The 13,921-nt window shown below is 46.9% G+C and overlaps 1 protein-coding gene across 3 annotated transcripts in view; it reads left to right on the top strand.

Annotated features, from left to right (window-relative positions):
* The window catches only part of PKNOX1 (PBX/knotted 1 homeobox 1), a 44,667-nt gene that overhangs the window by 8,826 nt on the left and 21,920 nt on the right, over positions 1-13,921 (top strand). For 2 of the 3 annotated variants that reach the window (XM_043874378.1, XM_043874376.1), the window contains exons 2-4: positions 9,045-9,113; positions 10,047-10,153; positions 12,377-12,504. In XM_043874378.1, coding sequence (XP_043730313.1) covers positions 10,103-10,153; positions 12,377-12,504 — 179 coding nt within the window. In that variant the 5' untranslated portion in view covers positions 9,045-9,113; positions 10,047-10,102. Of the gene's footprint in view, positions 1-3,357; positions 4,029-9,044; positions 9,114-10,046; positions 10,154-12,376; positions 12,505-13,921 lie in introns of those variants that run through there. The other variant, XM_043874377.1, reaches the window with a different exon arrangement.

Below are 13,921 nucleotides of genomic sequence, written 5' to 3'. Positions count from 1 at the left end.
GGGTGAGCCGCGTCCCCAGCCTCTACCCACTGGGACAAGCAGAATGTTAATGGAAGTTGCCAAACGTCCCTTGGGGGCCAGAGTCGCCCCCAGTAGAAGAACCGCTGATAGAAAGGATTTAAATGCTAGAACTGATGGATGTACAGAAATTTGTGCCCAACAAACCTAAAGTATAGATTCTCAGTTACACAGAACATTGAACAAAAACCGGCCACATACTAGGCCACAAAGAAAAATCCCAAGTTTCGAAAAGTTAATTCTATAGACCAGATTCTGAGACCACAGTGCAACCTAGACAGAACCTAAAGAGTGAAAGGAGAGCTAAAAGTATCCACCTGAAAATGCTAGGACTCCCTTCTTTATAATGCTGGTTAAAGAGATCAGTGTTCATCCTGTAAATGAAAGACAAGACTACCGAACACTACACATGGGATGAGGCAAAAACAGCTGTCAGGAGGAAGAAAGTGCGTAGACTTAATCATTTATTAGAGAACAAGAAAAATAAATGAATTCAACTTTCAACTCAAGAAACCAGGAAAATAAAGTTAAGGCAAATCTATTTTTCCTTTTTGCAAATCTGATTAAGAGGAAATGAGAACATAGTCTTTAAAAGGGATGTGGCTATGGATATGAAAATTTTACAAATAAGAAATGCACATACAATCTGATGGCGGTAAATTTTGAAGAGCTGTGAGTGGTACATAAAGAAGGCATAAATGACCAGAACTGACCCTGGAGGGAGAAAACTTGCACAGACCAGCAACTTTAGATGAGATGGAGAAGGTAGTCAAGATGTATCTTTTTGGACTTCTCTGGTGGTCCAGGGGTTAAGAATCTGCCTGCCAATGCAGGGGACTCAGGTTCGTCCCTGGTCTGGGAAGGTCCCACATGTGGCAGAACAACAGCCCGTGTGCCATAGCTACAAAGCCTGCACCCTAGGCCTGTGCTCCAACAGAGACGCCACTGCAAGAAGAAGCCTGCACACCACAGCGGGAAAGTAGCGCCTGCTCGCCGCAGCTAGAGCAAGCGCACACGTAGCAGCAAAGAGCCAGTGCAGCCATAAGTAAAATTAAAAAATAAAAAAGATTTAGCTTTTAAAAGAGGCACTGGGGTGAATTACAGCAAATGTTCATGAAACAGGTAATTCCTGTGTTAAATGGCGCAACCATTCACTAAACAAAGTTATTGTGCACCTGCTGTGTACCAGACATTGTGATGGTGGTGGGGCGTGTTGTGGTTTAGTCGCTCAGTCGTGTCTGACTCTTCGTGATCCCCATGGACTGTAGCCTGCCAGGCTCCTCTGTCCATGGGGTTTCCCAGGCAAGAATGCTGGAGTGGGTTGCCATTTCCTCCTCCAGGGGATCCTTCCAACTCGGGGATCAAACCCACATCTCTGGCATTGGCAAGCGAATTCTTTACCACCTAGGGGCCATCTGGGAAGCCCCAGGGTCTTTGTTGCCCAGTGTTTTAACTTAGATGCTCAGAGGTAGTGTCAAGAGTCCTTCATGTGCTGTTAACATACTCTGGCTCCAGTATGTATTTCCTATAGGTGTTGATGAGCAGGGAGGAAGAGTCCCTTTCCTCCTCAGGAATGTGTGGTGGGATATTCTGGAGATGTATGACTGCACACCTTGACTGCTGTTGGGAGATGCCACTTGGACGCGTAGCACCAGGTCGGCACTTTCTTTAGACTCACTAGTGTGTGCAGTTACGTTTGTGCAGCATTGAACACCGCATGACTCAAGGTCGTGCTGTGTACCTTCTTCATCCATTCTCTTAGTGTTTCCCATTTTGAATGACACAGTAAGTCATAGATTGAATTGATGAAATTAATATTTGTAGGCATCAAAGTTGTCAGATTGTCAAATACTCTCTTGATTTCCTTGGGAGTTCTATAGTTATCTTAGAAACAGTTGCTCTAACACAGATAGATTGCTAGTTATCTTGCCAGCAAAACTGAGTTTATTCAGGATCAACAAAGAATTGCAATTTCAGGTCTGCAACCACCTGGATCCCAGGCAAGTCCCTGGCTGGCCAGGAGAGGAGAACTGTTTTTAAAAGGGGAAGGGGAGGTTGGGAGAGCTGGAGTTAACAGAGTCCACTGGAGGAATCCAGGGTTCATCTAGTGGCTTCTCGTTGCTGGGTTGGGTCACTGCCTCACTGGCTGAACTCTAGGAAGTGGGGAGAAGAGTCCGTCCATTTCTTGTCCAGCTGTCCCTGCTGTCAGGACATGAGCGTACTACTGCTGGCCTCCTGACTCTGTTTCACTGAGGTTTCTGTTTACTAATTTTCACAAAACAAAGTCTACTGTGTTCTCAGAAATAGCACGTAGAGGGAAAGGCCAGGCCTGGCAGTCAGACTCAGAGGCACTTAGCCTCATGAACAGGAGGAGGCCAGGCAGGGCTGCAGAGACTGGCAAGTGTCCTGGTCCCTACTGGTCCTGGGAATTTGGAAAGGGTGTGGTGGGAGTGACCTGTCTCTGCCCTACAGGTTGGGGCCCTCAGCTGGGAGGTCCAGGAGGCCCCGGAGTGGCTTGGTGTCTGAGGGCTGGAGTCTTGGGGAGGGATTTTCTCAAATCGGAAAGTTGGTGCAGACTGTCAGCAGGGGCGTGAGGTGGGCTGTGGACCACTGCACCTCTGCGTGGACATTCCCTGTGGCCTGGGCTTCCTCATGGCGGGGGAGGTGGGGTTCTGGTTAGTCAGACTTCTTACTTGGCGGGGTTGAGGTGACGCTTGGGGCTCTAGGAATGAGTGACCCAGTGAGGATGGTGAGAGCTGCCGCGGGCCTGGACTCACACAGCCTCACTTTGGAATCACTAGGGTCGGGTTTAAGAGGAGAAGACCAAGACCCTCTTCTAGGGAGGGAGGCGTGTCAGAGTGTGGGGATGTGTTCTAAAGTGCTTGTGTAGGTCTGGACATGGGTAGACCCTGGGAAGATACTGCCTGCCTTGTCTTCCTCCCTCCCTCCCTCCCCAAGCCCGTGGGGACGCTGGCGGTACAGTGAAGACGGGCCCTCCGGGGGACCAGTGCTCTGTGCGTGTTGTGTGGGTTACGTAAACAGGAGGCTGACACGGAGCTCTGACCTTGTGGGGCTTCTGCTTGGCCAGCCCAGGTCCCCTAGAATCCACATGCCCGAAGCTGAGTGGGAGCACGTGGTTGACCACCACAGTGCCTGTGGGGAACCGCACCGGCACCCCAGGTTCACTAGCACTTTGCAGGCATTGATTGAGATCAGAGAGATTTTTGTAAACACATCAAGATTCCAAAGCTTTTTGCATCTTTGGTACTTTTCCTTCCAGCCCCGGCAGGTCTGATGTCTCATTCCTGCTGCTCCACTGCCTCTTTACCTGTTCTTGTGCCATTATCACTTCTTTGCTGTTACTGTGGCCTTGCAGGATAGCTTGACATTTTTTTAGTTTCTCAAAAGAAGAAGAAAACAGGAATATTGATTGGGAGTTTATCTACATGTGCTGAGAAAAACCAGTAGACTCTTCGTAAACAGATTAGAAATGTTGGTAGGTATGAGGTTAGCCTGCAGACTGGGGGCATTTCTTACCCAGCAGTCCACCAGAAAGAATAGTGACAATGAGATACTTTTGACAGTAGCAAGAAAAACGGTGAAGTGTTTCGGGATTAATTACCCAGGAGTACAGAAGACCTCCACAGAGAAGAACATCAGCTAATAAAGGATGTGGGAGAGAACCACATGCTCACGGTGCTCACAGATGTCTCTTCTTCCCAAATTAGTCCTGGACCCTCTTTCACACGGTTGTGAAGTTGTCTCTTGACAGCAGGGACCGTGTCTGGTTTGCTGCCCCATCCGCAGCGTTGAGAACAGAGCGTGGCTCAGAGGAGACTTGCAGTAGATGTTTGTGGGCTGCACGAAGGCCTAGCCACGTTCCCAGCAGACTCTGTGCCCTGCCTTTCTTCCTGACAGCACCATGAGCCTATTTCTGTGGACTTAACCTTCATGTCCGTGATTGATGGTCGGGACCACTGTGGATTCTACCATTGCCCTGTGGCTGATGTGTAGGTTCTGTTTTCTATTTTTTATTAATGTGGATAAAACACATCATTTCCACCTGGCTTTCTTGCCATGAGTTTTTTATTTTCATTTATTTATTTTTAAGTTGAAGGATAATTGCTTTTACAGAATTTTGCTGTTTCCTGTCAAACCTCAACATGAATGAGCCATAGGTGTACATATGATCCCTTGCTCTTTAACCTTCCTCCCATCTCCCTCCCCTCTAGATAGATACAGAGCCCCAGTTTGAGTTTCCTGAGCCATAGAGCAAATTCCCTTTGGCTATCTATTTTACATATGGTAATGTAAGTTTCCATGTTACTCTTTCCATACATCTCACCCTCTCCTCCCCTCTCCCCATGTCCATAAGTCTGTTTGCTATGTCTGTTTCTCCATTGCCCTGTAAATAAATTCTTCAGTACCATTTTTCTAGATTCCGTATACATGTGTTAGAATATGGTATTTATCTTTCTCTTTCTGATTTACTTCACTCTGTATAATAGGCTGTAGGTTCATCCACCTCATTAGAACTGACATTTGTGTTCCTTTTTATGGCTGAGTAATATTCCATTGTGTATGTGTACCACAACTTCTTTATCCATTCATCTGTCAGTGGATATCTAGGTTGCTTCCATGTTCTAGCTATTGTAAATAGTGCTGCAATGAACAATGGGATACATATCCATGAGTTTTTAATGCCCTTTGAAATGAAGTTTAGAGCATAGAAGAGTTTATTTGAGGGTATTTTAAAATCAACATTTATGGACTTCCCTGGTGGCTCAGTGGTAAAGAATCCACCTGCCAATGCAGGAGACACAGATTCAATCCCTGATCTGGGAAGATGCCCACATGCCTGGAAGCAACTAAGCCATGTGCCACAACTGCTGGGCCTGTGCTCTAGAATGGCAGCTACTGAAGCCCAAGCGCCAAAGAGCCCCTGCTCCACAACAAGAGGCGCCGCCGCAATACGAAGCCTGCACACAACTAGAGAGTAGCCCCCGCTCGCTCCGACTAGAGAAAAACCCGCACAGCAATGAAGACGCATCACAGCCAATAAACAAATAAAATTACTTTTAAAAATAAAAAATAAAATCAGTGTTTATTAAGGCTTCAGGCCTGTTTTTTATGCTTTTATGTACAATTTTTATTATTCTCTTTATAAGTTTAGTCGGTTTTGATCTTTCACCCGTAAGACAGCCTTTGATCAATTCAAGATGATCAGACTGCATGTACCATTTTTACATGTACCATGTACCCACATACAACTTTAATCTCTTTATGGAGCTTGAAAACCTAGTTTTTAATAGAGACCTTTTTCATTTTAAGCATCTTAGCTATCTGATTAAATCAAACTTTCTCAAGTATATGTAGTCACTCAAAATCTTACATGTGGTAAGTCTCAAGTTACCACACTTCCCAAGCCTTCTACCAGGAAGTGGCTTCCATGGGATGAGGAACTTGATTTTGTTTACTGCTGTACCCTCGGGACCTAGAATAGTCCCTGGCAGTCAGTAAACTTGCATAAGGGAAGAAATGTTTGCACTCTTAGTAAATTTCTCATATCTTTTCACTAAAAAAGAAATGTGTAAAATCAGTAACTCAGTTACACCTTTTGAATTGGAATCAAAGCTGATGTCTAAGATTAATTTGCCAAGTTTTCTTAAATACTGTAAACAACTTAAGTGCCAAATACAAAGATTATTCTGTGAAGCTAAACACAATAATATCAAAATCTAAATCTCCCTGAGGGCTTAGAGACACCACTAAGGCAATAGGGAAGTCATCTCAGGCGTGTCAATGTTGTCATCTGAGGGTATCGTGTGGGCTGGGATGTGGGGAGCTGGGGTGCTGCCAAGCTGGGGCCTCCTTTGACACACATGCTGCACCTCTTCTTCCGGTTCCTGTGGACTGAGCCAGCTCAGACCTTCCCATCTGCTTTGAGCAGGAAGGTCTTGTCCACCTGGTGGGGCTTGGCCAGTCTGTCTACCTCTGGTTCTTCCCTAATTTGTCAGTTGTCCTGGACTAGAATGCTCAGAAATGTTAAAATGCCTGTTAGATTTGGCTCACATTTCATATTTTTGTCTGCCTTCAAGGTCACGACACTAATGCTATCTTCTTAGCTGACTTTGAGAAGATTGTAACTTTTTTTAATAGGTGACCATAGCGGGCTGCAGTCTATAGTGTTGCAAAGAGTCGGACATGACTAAAGTGACTTAGTATGTATACATATGGTCGGGGCTTCTCTGGTGGCTCAGTGGTAAAGAATCTGCATGCCAATACAGGAGACATGGGTTTGGTTGCTGGTTCGGGAAGACCCTCTGGAGAAGGAAATGGCAACCCATCCAGTATTCTTACTGGGAAATCTCATGAACAGAAGAGCCTGGTGGGCTACAGTCCGTGGGGTCACAAAGAATTGGTCATGAATTAGTGATTGAGCATGCCCTTCAAATACATATGGTCAAATTGCTTTCTGACAGATTGCTTTCACGATTTGTTGGACCTGGGACTCCTTCAGAGTGGCAGGTTTCACTTCATCTTTGCTAGCAAAGTGGCACACTGGTCTTTTAGATTTAATAATTTCCAGCTGAAAAAGGATGTATTGTTTTACATTTTGTACTTTTAAAATTACTTTTAGTTTTAAGATTTCTGTGCATGAAATTTGGAAAGTTGCATTTTCTTCATTTATATTATTCTGGTTGGACTCTTGAAAGGGTATCAAAGTGACAGTTTCCATTAACGTGTTCTCTTTTAACTGGATGAAACTTGTAGAATAAAATAAAGCCCATGTCGTATTGCCCTTGAACACCAGGGTGCTGTGTGTCTGTTGGACTGGTGGTTCTCCACCCTGTATGTTGGAGCCTCACATGACGATAAGTAGTGAGGACACTCGGAGGAAAGGGGACCTGTGTGCACTGTTGGTAGGAATGTGGATTGATGCAGCCACAGTGGAGAACAGTATGGCGGTTCCTTAGGAAACTGAAAATAGAGCTACCATGTGATCCAGCAATCCCACTCCTGGGCATGTATCTGAAGAAAGTGAAAACACTGATTGAGATGTTCATAGCAGCACTATTTACAATAGCAAAGATGTGGAAGCAGCCTAAGCATCCATCAGCAGATGGGTAGGTAGAAGAAGTGGTACATGTATACAATGGAATATTTATCAGCCATAAAAAACGAAAATTTGCCTTTTGAGACAATATGGGTGGACATGGGGGATATTATGCTTAGTGAAATAAGAGGCAAATACTGCATGGTTCCCTTATATGTGGAATCTAAGAAATAAACTAGTGAATATAACAAAAGAAGCAGATTCACAGATACAGAGATCAAACTAGTGGTTACCAGCAGGGAGAGGGGAAAGGCAAATAGAGGTAGGGGATTAAGAGACACAATCTACTAGGTGTAATATGGACAAGATAGGCATGTCCCTATCTTCGCTAAGACTCTGCACTCCCAATGCAGGGGGCCCAAGTTTGATCCCTGGCCTGGGAACAAGATCTCACATGCTGCAACTAAGAGTTCGTGTGCCACTACTAAAGACCCCGAATCCTGCAACTGAGGCCTGGCACAGCCAGATAAGCAATAGATAAATATTTTTTAAAAATAAACTAAGATTCAAGGATATATCGCACAGCACAGGGAATATAGCCAGTATTTTTAAGTAACTATAAATGGAGTATAATCTCTTCCAAAAAAAAGTGAAGATACTGTTGTTTGAGTTTGAACATAATACAAACTTCCTTTTCTGTGCGATAGGGGAGGGCCTATCTGTGATCTGGGAGGGCCTCTAACAGCTGAGCAGCTTGGCAGAGGCCTTGACCAGAGCAGACACTTCCTCCCGGGTCCAAGCAGCTCTGCTGGGGTGAACCCCATGAATTCCGCTGCCCGCCCACAGCTGCTAGTCAGTGTTACTGCCCAGGTGGAGGATCTCAGTGTTACTGCCCAGGTGGAGGATCTGCTGCCTGGGATTGATCACCTGTGAACAGTGCCGCGGGCTGGCCTGGGCCTGGACCGCCCTTTCGTGCGGACAGCGCCATCTGCTGGCTGCTTCTTCCTGGCTCCCTGGATGTCCTGGGGCAATGTCGGTCACCTTGGCACTCTTGCCCCCATCTTTACTCAATGAAATGTTAGTCAGATGGAGTTGCTTCCCCACCCCGTCCACTTCTTCCACTTCCTTCCATTGTAGACAGAGCACGTATTTTCAAAACTTTTCACACAAATTTCAAAATTCTCCTTTAGAACAGTTGTACCCAGTTAGGTCCCATATTGAAGGTTTAACCAGATTTGGTAGTGAGAAGACTACACATCTGTATATTCTGTTGATAAAATTTTGACTTGTCCCCAGTATTCATTGTGGGCATTCTGAAAGCCCCCGAAGTTGAAAGAGTGGAAGTGTGACCCCCACGACTTGGATCGGGCAGCAGTGGGCTTGGCTGCAGTGTGTTCCACCTGCTGGTGGGTCCTCGAAAGAGACCTTGGAGAATTGGCTTCCAGCCGAGACCGCCGTGGCTGTGGCCTCGGTCGTCTGCCTGGAACGCTCTAGGGCCTCTGCTGTGTTTCGTCCGGGTCTGCTGTGGGGAACGTGGCAGACCTGCCCAGAAGCTGCTGTCGGGGACACCAGACAGTGAGCGGCCCAGGCCCCTCCTGGCTCGGTCCCCTCAGGACCGGCTGGCTCCAGCAGTCCTTGGCTTATCTCAGTGTCACTCCAGTCTCTGCTTCCAATTCACAGGGGTTCACCTGGCTGCCCCTTAGAGCCTCTCCACTCCCCCCTCTTTTCAGAACACCCCTAACATGATGACATCTGTGAAGACCCTGTGTCTAAGTAAGGCCCCGTGTGCAAGCCTGGGGCAGGACCTGGGCCCTCCTGGAGGACACGTCGGACCTCTGCACGTGCTGGCCACACCATGATGGCTACTGGGCTTGTCCCTGTGGCCCAGCCTCGCTTGTTCAGGTTCCCTTGTGGATATTGAGAAGCATCTCAAGCTTGCAATGTCCCGTCTCTTGCTCTCTCCCCCCAGGTCACAGAACCTGCTCCCCACAGTCGGCTCCACCTCGGGACATGCGGCTCTGCTCAGCCGGTTGCTCAGGTGAGAACCATCAACTCTCCTGACCCTTTCCACACCCAGCCCAGACCCTTTGAATGCTCCTGAGGCCCTTGTCCATATGCCCCTGCCCTCATTGGCTCCACAGTCATTCAGCCCGCCCTGCACACCATCAGAGGGACTGTCCTGAGCTGAAGCCTCAGTGCCCTCCTGCTCACACCTTCCCAGGACTTCCTGTCCCCCCAGGAAGACCACAGTGTTCACCTGGACCGTGAGCAGGTGTGACCTGCTCTGTGTCCCCACAGCGCCCCCACCCTGCTGACCCCCTGCACACCGCACCCCCCCACTGCCTGTGGGTGGCGGGCAGCTGCCCCTGCGCCCGTCATCCTCTGTCCCCACCTATTTCCCCCATCTCATTTACCGAGTGTGCACTGGCAGGCGGATGACAGTGTCCACCTCTGCATTGCATGTGGATGTGAGCCGATGCCTGGCGCAGCCCCTCCAAGCCCTCCGGTGTCCTTCCTGCCTACGACTGGCCTCCCGGCAGGCCCAGCGTCTATGTACCTGCCCTGTCACATGAACCTGGGACCCGCCAGCTGCACGCTCACCCTCTGTCGTGTTACCCTGCCCAAGTCTCCCATGTGCTGCCTGGTGGCCCTCCTGTTTGTGGTCCTGGGAAAGCCCCAGGGCCCAGGACAGTGTCCTGCACATGTGAACATTACTAGATGTTGCTCAGTGAGTGAGGAAGAGACCCAAATGCCTGCAAACAAGCTGACACATCCGGCCAGGCAGGTGCTAATGTATGATTACCAGGCAGGTGCGGAGTGCTGCGTAATATTTGTCTTAGACTGTAGTGAAGGGTGGTTTTTACTTTCCATGTGGAAATACGTATTGTAAAAGGTATATGGGCTCTATGGAGTAAGGGGACAGCAATGCTCTGACTTAGCAACTAATGCTTCTCTGCTTTTGTTTTCCCAGACACCATTTGTGTTTGACTCAAGACGATCTGATGTTTTATAAGGAATTCATTCACCATGATGGCGACACAGACACTGAGCATAGACAGCTATCCAGATGGGCAACAAGTGAGCGCTTGCCCGTGTCCCAGACCCCATGCGGGCCTCCGACCTGGCACTGGGGCACCAGCAGCGCCTGTGTGTTCACACGCGTCTCCCTGCTGGAGCGCCAGCAGCGCCTGTGTGTTCACACGCGTCTCCCTGAGGGTGCAGGTTCCATCCCACACCCCACGCGGGCCCCCGACCTGGCGCTGGGGCACCAGCAGTGCCTGTGTGTTCACACGCGTCTCCCTGCAGGTGCAGGTTCAATGTTAAACGCTCGATGCATTTATTATATCTTGGTGCTCCGAAAGATTAGGTGTGGAATTGTTCAAGTTGTTTCCTAAATGACACCAAGATGCAGTAATTTTGAGTCCCCTCACTCAGAGTTTCTTGGGAACTTATCCTTTTAATGTTGGTGTTGGTAACTGTCGGTTTTACGGACGAGCTGGTTGTGCTGATGATCGCAGATTCCCGTGTTGCCCGCTTGCTGGTCTGAGTGGAGCCGGACCATCTCCTCGGTTTCTGTCCCCAGATGTGGGCGGTGGAGGGGACTCGTCTGATGTCACGGGGGGTTCTGTCTGTGCTTTTCCTATCCCTGCAGGCGGCAGTCACGATACCCGGCTCCCTGCTTGAGGGTTTCGGGAGCGCCTGAGCCTGGGGCATCTCCCCCACCTGTCCCTCCCCACGTGGTGAGATTTGGAGGCTGCGCCCTCCCTTTCCAAGTTAGGGCTCTCCTTGATGGACAGTTTTGTGCCGTTCCTGGGATGTTTCTCATGGCAGCAATTTTGTTTTTGTTGACTTTTCAAATTAAGTGTTTTTACTTTTCAGAGATAGGGAATTCAGTTTCAGGTTGCTCCCTTCACCAAGTCCTCTGCTATTTCCAAGTGATTTTGTTTCTCAGAGGCACATCTAATGGCGTCCCTGTGGCGGCTTCTTGCGGGTTCTGTGCCCTGGGGACCCTGGACCCTCACATGCTGTCACCTCCGCTGCCCCCGCAGCTGACCCCTGCCCTGAGGCAGTGAGTCCAGGGAGGGCTGGGCCAGTGCTTGTAATATCTGCTCACCTCCCAGGATGTGGAAAACCATTGTGAGCGTTCCTTCCAGTAAGCATTTAATTTTCTACAGTATAGACCGACCACGTCTACTTAGACAGCCCTCTGAGGGCAAACAGTTAGATTTCTCTTTTTTTCACAATCATTTTTTAAAATCCTGAAATAAATCTTAAGCTTTTTTAAAAATAATACTGTCAGACTTCTCTCCAGAGATACTGTGTTTGATTGGGCTTCAGTCAGTTGCTTTCGGTTTTGGTTTATTTTTTAGAGAGAAACTATTCCCAAGTATGCTGTTTCATCCAGAGGCATCATGGAGTGACCTGCTGGCTCTGTTCTGTCAGAGAGACAAGAACAAAGCCTGAGCCAGGCTACAGGGCTGCAGCCCCGGCCCCCCACCCAGGCTTCCCCAAGAGTCTGCCTCCTTGAGGGGCAAGGGGTAGCAGCCGGGGGCGGGGCAGGTAGACCCCAGACACCCCAGCCCTGAAGAAGCCAGGGCACTGATCTGCTCAGGGATAAGAGAAATTAATGGAGTGGTTTTGTTTTATTTATAAACTGATTTCTTTTATGTTTAGAGATTTAAATATTCTTCCCCTAAGTTCTGAAAAGCACAGCCAGCCAAACCAAGTTCAATGATAATAGCTTTAAGACTTCCTCTTATGTTTAAAACGGTTTCTTTAAACACAGCTGGTCTTTGCTTTCTAGATGCAGTGACTTTCCTTAAAGTTTTATACCTTGTGTATTCCTGAGTTTAAGGACAGGTAAGGGAGAATTCCAGCCCCATCACACATACAGAGTGTCTTGGGCTTGAGTTGTTTTTGTGACAAGCTGAGAGCATGGACTGTTTGTTTATCCTTCTCCAACCACACAGCCTTACCCACTGTGAGGATGTTATAGCAAAGAGAGACAGACGGGTCAGATCTCATGTGCACCAGTTCCCTTCAGAGGTTTTGAAAATAATAAGTGTCACACATCAGTCCTCAATTTTTAAATGGTTTGGAAATCTGACCTTTTATTTTTTTTAGCCATTTAAAAGCATATTATTAATGCATTCAAAGGAGCTTTGTTGGTAGTATTCCTTACGTACTATTGCCAGTTATATAACCATCTGGCAGTTTGCCATTCCACTGCTTTGAGAATAGAATACTTAGCAGCAACTTACGTTGTTTTTAGTAACAAAAATACTCTTCCTCCTCTCACAGATGCAAGTAGTCACAGAGTTAAAAACGGAGCAAGACCCCAACTGCTCTGAACCAGATGTGGAAGGAGTGAGCCCTCCCCCCGTGGGGTCCCAGACACCAATGGATGCAGACAAGCAGGCCATTTATAGGTAGTGGTGAGATGTGGAGTCTGTGTTCGTTCAGAGGAGTGATGAGGAGGGAAACCTGGTTAAACCGGAAGTGAGCTGTGGGCTGGGCAGAGTAGTTGGGTGGAATGTGATAATGCTGGGGTGAAAGTTTTCTCAGGTTACCATGTTATTTCTAGTATCTTTTTTTAAAAAAGTTTTGGAATATAAGTCTACATTTTAGTCAACCTTACAAAAAGCAGTCTTTAAACCCAGATGGTTGTACTAGAGATTTCTACCACAAAGAAGGAAAAACAGCAAGTCTACCCAATTTCTCCCAGTAAACAGAAGAAGAGGGGGTGCTTCTGAACTCACCTTATGAATGGAGCATCAACTCTGGTACCAAAGCCAGACAAAGACAATGCAGAAAAAGAAAAGTGAAGACCAGTCATTATGCTTCATGAACTTTGGCATAAAAATCATTAGTAAAATATTAACAAAGTCAAGCAGCATGGAAAGAGAAGAATATTAGTGACCAGGTGGAGTTTATCCCAGGAAGCAAGACTGGTTCATCATTCAGAGATCAACCAGTGAGCCACATGACATGATCCTATCAAGTGATGCCAAGAAGCATTTGACAGAAGTTAACAGCCAGTTATAACTAAAAACCATCAGTGCAGCAGTCATAGAGGGGAACTTTCTTAACCTGATGTAGGGAAACTACAAAAAACCCTATAGCTCACATCATACTTAATGGTGGAAGACGGAATGTTTTCCCCAAGTCTGGGGACAAGGCAGAGGTGTCCACCCTGACTCCTCCTGTTCATCTCTGTGACATAAGTTTAGCCAGTTCAGTGAGGCAAGACAAGGAAAAGACATAGCCAGTTAGAAAGGCAGAAATTAAATTGGCTTTATGCACAAATGACGTGATTGTCTATGTACAAAAAAATCCCTAAGTTTACCAAAGAACTTCCAGAATGAAACAGTTGAGTTTAATAAGGTCACAGGTTGCAACAGCAACACATAGAAACCAATCCTATTTTTATACCAATAGTGTACAATTGAAAACTGAAATTAAAAAGATAATACCATTACAAGAGCTCCAAAAAATTTTTGGTGTAAATCTGACAAAACACATGCAGAAACTTTATGCTGAAAACTGTAAAACGCCCATGCAAGCAATCAAAGAAATCCTTAATAATGGGCATACCATGTTCATGGATTGGAAGATTCAAGATAGTAAAGATGTCCTAAAATTGATCTTTAGCTCTGCACCAGTTCCAATGAAAATCTTAGCAGGATGTATTTATACATATAGACAAGTTGATTGTAAATTTTATATGGAAGCCAAAGAACTAGACCTGCTAAAACAATTTTGAGAAAGAAGAATGAAGTTGGAAGAGTTTGTCTACTTGATTTTCTCAGTGGAGAAGAGGTAGAATGGTGCTGGGATAACTGGACA

Source organism: Cervus elaphus, chromosome 19 (genome assembly GCF_910594005.1).
Source record: "Cervus elaphus chromosome 19, mCerEla1.1, whole genome shotgun sequence".
Lineage (NCBI taxonomy): Eukaryota > Metazoa > Chordata > Mammalia > Artiodactyla > Cervidae > Cervus > Cervus elaphus.
This window is presented reverse-complemented; position numbering and strand designations above follow the sequence as displayed.